Below are 6,000 nucleotides of genomic sequence, written 5' to 3'. Positions count from 1 at the left end.
ATAAATTTTGAGGAGTTCTCTCAATTACTCATGGATCCCATCATCAGATCACCACTTTTGTGAAAATGGGACCAAATTGGAGTAAAACCTAATATAACAAAATAAACATTTTGAAAATCGGTTCACAAACGGCGGAGTAGTGGTCGAACATACAAAAATAAAAAAAAATAATAAAAAAATATCCACATCCGAATATATACTCCACTCCTCGTTTTTTGGAAGTTGGTTAAAAACCAGAAATAAACTTCTAGCTCTTTACATTAACCACAATTAAAATTAAGAATTCTCTGTCTGTCCGTCTGTCTGTCTCCAGGCTTCAAGAACGGTGATAGGTAGAGACTTTAAATTTTCAGATATTATGTATTTTGTTTCCCTCTATAACAACAAATACTAAAAAACATATTATATTTAATATTTGATGGGGCTTCCATATTACAAACAGGATTTTAGTCGCCTTTTTTGCTTTTTATCAAAAATAGCAGCACTAAGACAATTAAATAAATATATGCATAAAATATTTAATTGTATTTGTACTTTATTAATCAATAATAAAATTAAAATTAAATAAATATTTAGGGGGGCTCCCATACAAAAAGTACAATTTTTAGGGTTCCGTACCTCAAAAGGAAAAAACGGAACCCTTATAGGATCACTTTGTTGTCCGTCTGTCCGTCTGTCAAGACCCTTTTTCTCAGGAACGCGTGGAGGTATGAAGCTGAAATTTATATCAATTACTCAAGTCTACTGTCCCTTGAAGCTGTGAAAAAATCAAACTTCTAAGCCAACGCAATCAAAAGATACAGCCGTTTATGCCGCAAATTTTCGACACTTGCAAGGGAATCAAAACCTACAGGGTGCTTCCCGTGAACTCAGAATCTTGAAATTTGGTACGAAGCAACGTCTTATAGCATAGATAAAGGAAAAATTACGAAAACCATAAATTTTTAGTTACATCACATAATATATTTTTTTTAATAATTTTAAACTTACTACCCATTTCCTCATAAACGCGTAGAGGTATTAAATTGAAATTCATACCAAATACTCAGGTCTATAATACCTTTAAGCTGTCGGAACCCTCGGTGCGCGAGTCCGACTCGCACTTGGCCGGTTTTTTTTTGTCTATCTTTGCCTTATAATGGTACGGAACCCCATGAGTGAGTCCGACTCGCAATTGGCCATTTTTTAATAATTATTCAGGTGTAGGTTGTGCCGTAATTGTTAAAAAGTCTAAATTTATTCATGATCAGAAATATTCAGTTTTATCCAATCGCTTGGGTCCCGGTACATTTACCATAGGTGTAGGAGCTTAAATATTGATTTCTAAAAAAATTCATAAGGGTCAAATTTGTAGGAAATTTAATGATCTATCACCTACAACTTTGTTTCTACAATTATTTTCGCTAAATTCGATAGTAATTGACATACAAGCGAAATTATACTTTGACTTGTTTTTTCCATTTATCTCCGTAAATATTGATTTTACAATGAAAATTGTAAAAACTCAAAATGTAGAAAATTAAATTTATAACAAATTTGGTTCTAATCATTTTCGTAAAAAAATATAAAATAAAGGAGATACCTATAGCTTAAAAAAGATTGGACCTTCAAACCAATATGGCGGCTAACGCACACGTCGTGGCTGGTCGAGTTTTCGAATTTAAGCTATTTGTGACCTCCTCTAAACACTGGTGCAAAAAAATTTCTGACTATAATTAATTTCAGATTCCCATACAAGGCTGAACTAACCCTACTGGGCTATTTATTAATTATCCTAGAAGTATTTTATAACACGTCATCGAATCTTAAGGGCTGACAAATATTATGTTTACCTTCCAAAAATTTTACTTCGATTTTCGAAAACCGATTTACATGTAATTATGACTGATTAAACATTATATTTTTCATTAAACTTTATTACCAGCCAGGAGGCATACCAGCCAGGCTGGCTATCGGTGGCGCAGGAGCGAGAACAGTGGAAGATCCTGGGGGAGGCCTTTGCCCAGCAGTGGAACACTATAGGCTTATTTAAAAAAAAACTTTATTACTTATTATCTACTTCATATAATGTATTAGTCTTGATTTAGACGACATTAAAATGGTTCCCATTCCCAAACGAAATATTACCCTGTCTGAGAACAGTAATACTTTCTTTTTTGGTCTTTAGAATTCCTTTATGGTTGGTTAGACACATTTCACCGCCTTTTATGGGTTGCGAGGCTCGTCTAGAATCACCTTCATCTCATCAGATGAACTTGTCTGTCTCTTATCAGTTATCAGTGTTTGTGCGTTGTCAATAACAGCCACGCCCCCGCGTCTTCTGGCAGCTCTGAGCTGGGAAGATGCGCGCGCATCCTTGCCTCTTTTAAAGCTGAATCCTCACTATTTGGTTACAAATAGTGAAATAGTACTTTCAATATATCAATAGTAGGGTGTATTCTTGTTTACTGCTTGATACCTAATTGCGAATCACTTATTAATTACTACGAGTATGATTAATAAACCTGGAACTTTAAAATCCTTATCGCTAAACAAGTAATGGCTAATTAGTGAAGTATTTGCGATTAAATTACATTTTTAATACTACGTCATCGTTTTGTTATCACAATATGTTTCTGTTCTTAATTTATTTTATTATTTCTGTTTTAGTAGTAATCCTAAAAGATTTTGTATAAATTAACTATTTAATGTAACAATGTGGTATTTTTATTACATCTTTACTATAAAATCCACCATAGGTCCATCTTTCTCGTGAACGCGACCTATATTTTTAACGTCTTTATGTTCATGCTGACTTCGCAATAGTTTTAGACTCTTATCTATCGCTCTAGTGAGTACACGTCTTTATTTGACACATCGCTCACGCGATGCGTTGGAAAAATCTCTAGAATCAGCAGCGCAGTGCCGCGGCTCGCCCGCCGAAACTAAACAACATCACGCCGCGCTCGCGCTACTAGCGCCATCTCTCCGCGGCGCCGAGCACCGCGTGCCGCACACCTGCCCCGTGCGGTGCTTGCTCGAACAAGACCGACATTCGCCGTCGCGCTCGCACTAGTAGCGCGTAAAAATAACCTCAAAAAGACGAAACCTCCGATCGAGAAGCAAGAAATCGTCCGTCTATCGCATATTACTCGTAATTATCAACGTAGACAGTGACTAAAATCCAGGATTCGAGTGTGGTGCGAGTGGTGAAATAAAAAGAAGACGGAGAAATTGTTTGTGTGTAAATCGTGAGAGATTCTCGATACCTATCGAAAGTTACTTCGGATTGAAATAATGTTCATTTTGGAGGGCTGTCGACGGGCAGCCCCCAAATTTTGTGCCAATATGTGGTGGTACTTGGTATTATGTGCTGTTTATTTCAAAACAATTGGAGTGTCCGCTAACAACACCACTGGAGTCCTACCTGGCAGTGAGTACACCTTGATCAACATTGAATAATTAATTAAACAATCATTTTATGTTTACGTATCTTTACGCTTATGAATAGTGTATCCTTGACTATTAATAAACAAGACACTGTCAACGTTGATTTTTAACCGAACCGTACTGTTTATTTTATGAATATTTTTAATTTGTATCGTACGATAATGTAGAATGTCATCTACTATCAAAACAGGTTTGTTACGTGGTGTTTACATTTCACGTTTACCAGATAATGAAGACTTTTTATCAATTTTATTTTTGCCATTGATTGATAAGATAAAGGAATCACGCCACTTTTCGTAGACCGTATTGTTTGTAATTTGTGTGGTAATCCGCAGAAACACTGGTGTCATTAAGGTTATATTATGCAAATTAGTTTTTTGTGATCGTTGTTTTAATTTTATGTTTTACATCTCTCGTAACAACTTGCACAATCAAGTTTTTTATTTTTTTTGTAAATGCCCAAATCCCAATGTGTATTACAGACGGGAATATTACTACCATTAATACTATTTTAACTACTTATTTGAATATCATTAATACTATTTTAACTACTTAAATTTTTATTACTGTTACTACTATTGCTGCTACTATCATCATTAATACTTAAGTTTGTTATCAGTATAAAATGTGTATTGTCTACACGTGTATTGTTGTTTGAACAGGTAAGCTTAGCGGGGGGTCGGGGGGAGCCAGTTGAAATAATATACCCGACACGTTCCAGTTCTTTGACCCTACCAATTATATTTTGTGATCTTCTTGATTTATTTACGTTTGATTTGAAGAAATTATTTGTAAATGTAATAACGAAATTAATTTTGTTAATAGTGTAATGGGCTACTGAAGTCTGATAATATTCTGCTTGTGTTCTTATGATGCTGAGTAAATTAATAACGTAACATTGTATGTAACGGATAAAATGGATGTTTTAAATTACTTTATTACAAATAATAACTATTCTGTAGACTGAAATAAGTTCCTAATTCTACAGTGATGCCAGATTGGGGGGAATCCCCCCAAACTTGGGGGTTTTTTTAGGTGATGGGGGGAAAATTGGGGGGAACAATTTTTTGGGGGGATTGTTGGAGGAAAAAATCTGGGAACAGACGGCGAAATCTAAGTACTATGGGCCCGTTTTTACCCTTTGGTTACGACTTACGGAACCATAAAAATGATCAAGGAGCTCACGAAGATGCTGATTCTATAAAGATTGGACGCTATTGCAGAAATAGTGTACATTCATCGTATCCATTTGTGAAATTCCCATTCATAATGAACAAAATTTTTCTTTTATAATTTGTGGGGGGATTTTTCTTGAAAACTCAAATTTTGGGGGGATTTCGGGGAACACTTGGGGAGAAACCGAGTTGGCCGTCTCTAATTCGTATTCGTAATTCTAGCTGTACGGTACAGTATCCACCTTGCGCTTACAGAATTAGACGTATTAGCTTTTTGTTGTTAAACCCCTACTAGACACAACTTTATATTATGTTCAAGTGAACTCAATTATTACAAAATTAACTTAGCCAAATTATGTCATGGTATAATTTCTCCGCGCATTCTTCTTATCAGCAGCAGTAATTTTAGGAACAAACTAGGTAAACAACTGAAAGATCAGAAAAACATGGAAATTGGGAGCCAATTTAAAAGATTCAAACCAAATAACTTCGGTATGTGACATGGAAACACAAACGATTGATGAATTAATTTATTTAAGCCTCCGCGCAACGGATGACGTTGTAAATTGGATCGTGCACTTGTTCAAATTGTCAGCTACACGTAATATATTCACATCTCGCGTTGTATTTCACACACGCTCCTAGGATTTTTTTATTAATCTATAATATATTTTTATTTTATTAAATAAAAAAAATTGCGAATAGTGTTACATATATTTTTAAATCAATAAAGAAGTGGTAATTATAATATACTAACATGGAAGACCAATTTTAAAGTTTTAATAGATAATATTTTAATTATACATACATATATAACGTGTTATAAAAGTAAAAGAACAAAACTTCAAAGAGAACATTGTAATTGCAAAGTGTTATCAGTAAGGAAGGAGTATCACATAGATAAAGAACACAACTATTATATAGTAGTAGCTAATAAACGGGCTTACAATAATAATATCTTACCAAAAACGATGGTACATATCTTAATTCTTATATCTTTCTTAAACGAGCAATTCTTATATAGGTATATATATATATATATAAATATAATTGGAATCTCGGAATCGCTTCCAACGATTTTCATGAAATTTAGTATATAGGGGGCGATAAATCAATCTAGCTAGGAATCATTTTTAGAAAATGTCATTTTATTCGTGATTTATCGAATACCGAGAAAAGCTCGGTCAAATAGCTAGTAATTATATTAATTAGGAAGTATAATGTAACTGAATATCGTTGAAAGTAGTTAATAATCTAAAGCGAACTTTAACTAACCGAGGAAGCAACATACAGTTATGGTTTGTTAGTTCATAATTAAAGATACTAAACGCATTATCCGGCTGCCTGGTTCAGTCTGGAGTTATCGTACATTAGAGCTTATGATATTAGCATACTT

The 6,000-nt window shown here is 34.1% G+C and overlaps 1 protein-coding gene across 10 annotated transcripts in view; it reads left to right on the top strand.

Moving 5' to 3' along the window:
- The first annotated feature begins 3,002 nt into the window (after positions 1 to 3,002).
- Positions 3,003 to 6,000, top strand: part of LOC121730503 (very low-density lipoprotein receptor) — a 326,868-nt gene continuing 323,870 nt past the window's right edge. For 6 of the 10 annotated variants that reach the window (XM_042119572.1, XM_042119567.1, XM_042119573.1 and 3 more), the window contains exon 1: positions 3,010 to 3,412. In XM_042119572.1, coding sequence (XP_041975506.1) covers positions 3,277 to 3,412 — 136 coding nt within the window. In that variant the 5' untranslated portion in view covers positions 3,010 to 3,276. Of the gene's footprint in view, positions 3,413 to 6,000 lie in introns of all 10 variants that reach the window. The other 4 variants (XM_042119576.1, XM_042119565.1, XM_042119571.1 and 1 more) reach the window with 4 other exon arrangements.

The sequence above is a fragment of the Aricia agestis genome, chromosome 9 (assembly GCF_905147365.1).
Source record: "Aricia agestis chromosome 9, ilAriAges1.1, whole genome shotgun sequence".
Classification (NCBI taxonomy): Eukaryota; Metazoa; Arthropoda; class Insecta; order Lepidoptera; family Lycaenidae; genus Aricia; species Aricia agestis.
Note: the sequence above shows the minus strand (reverse complement) of the source record. Positions and strands in the feature narration are given on the sequence as shown.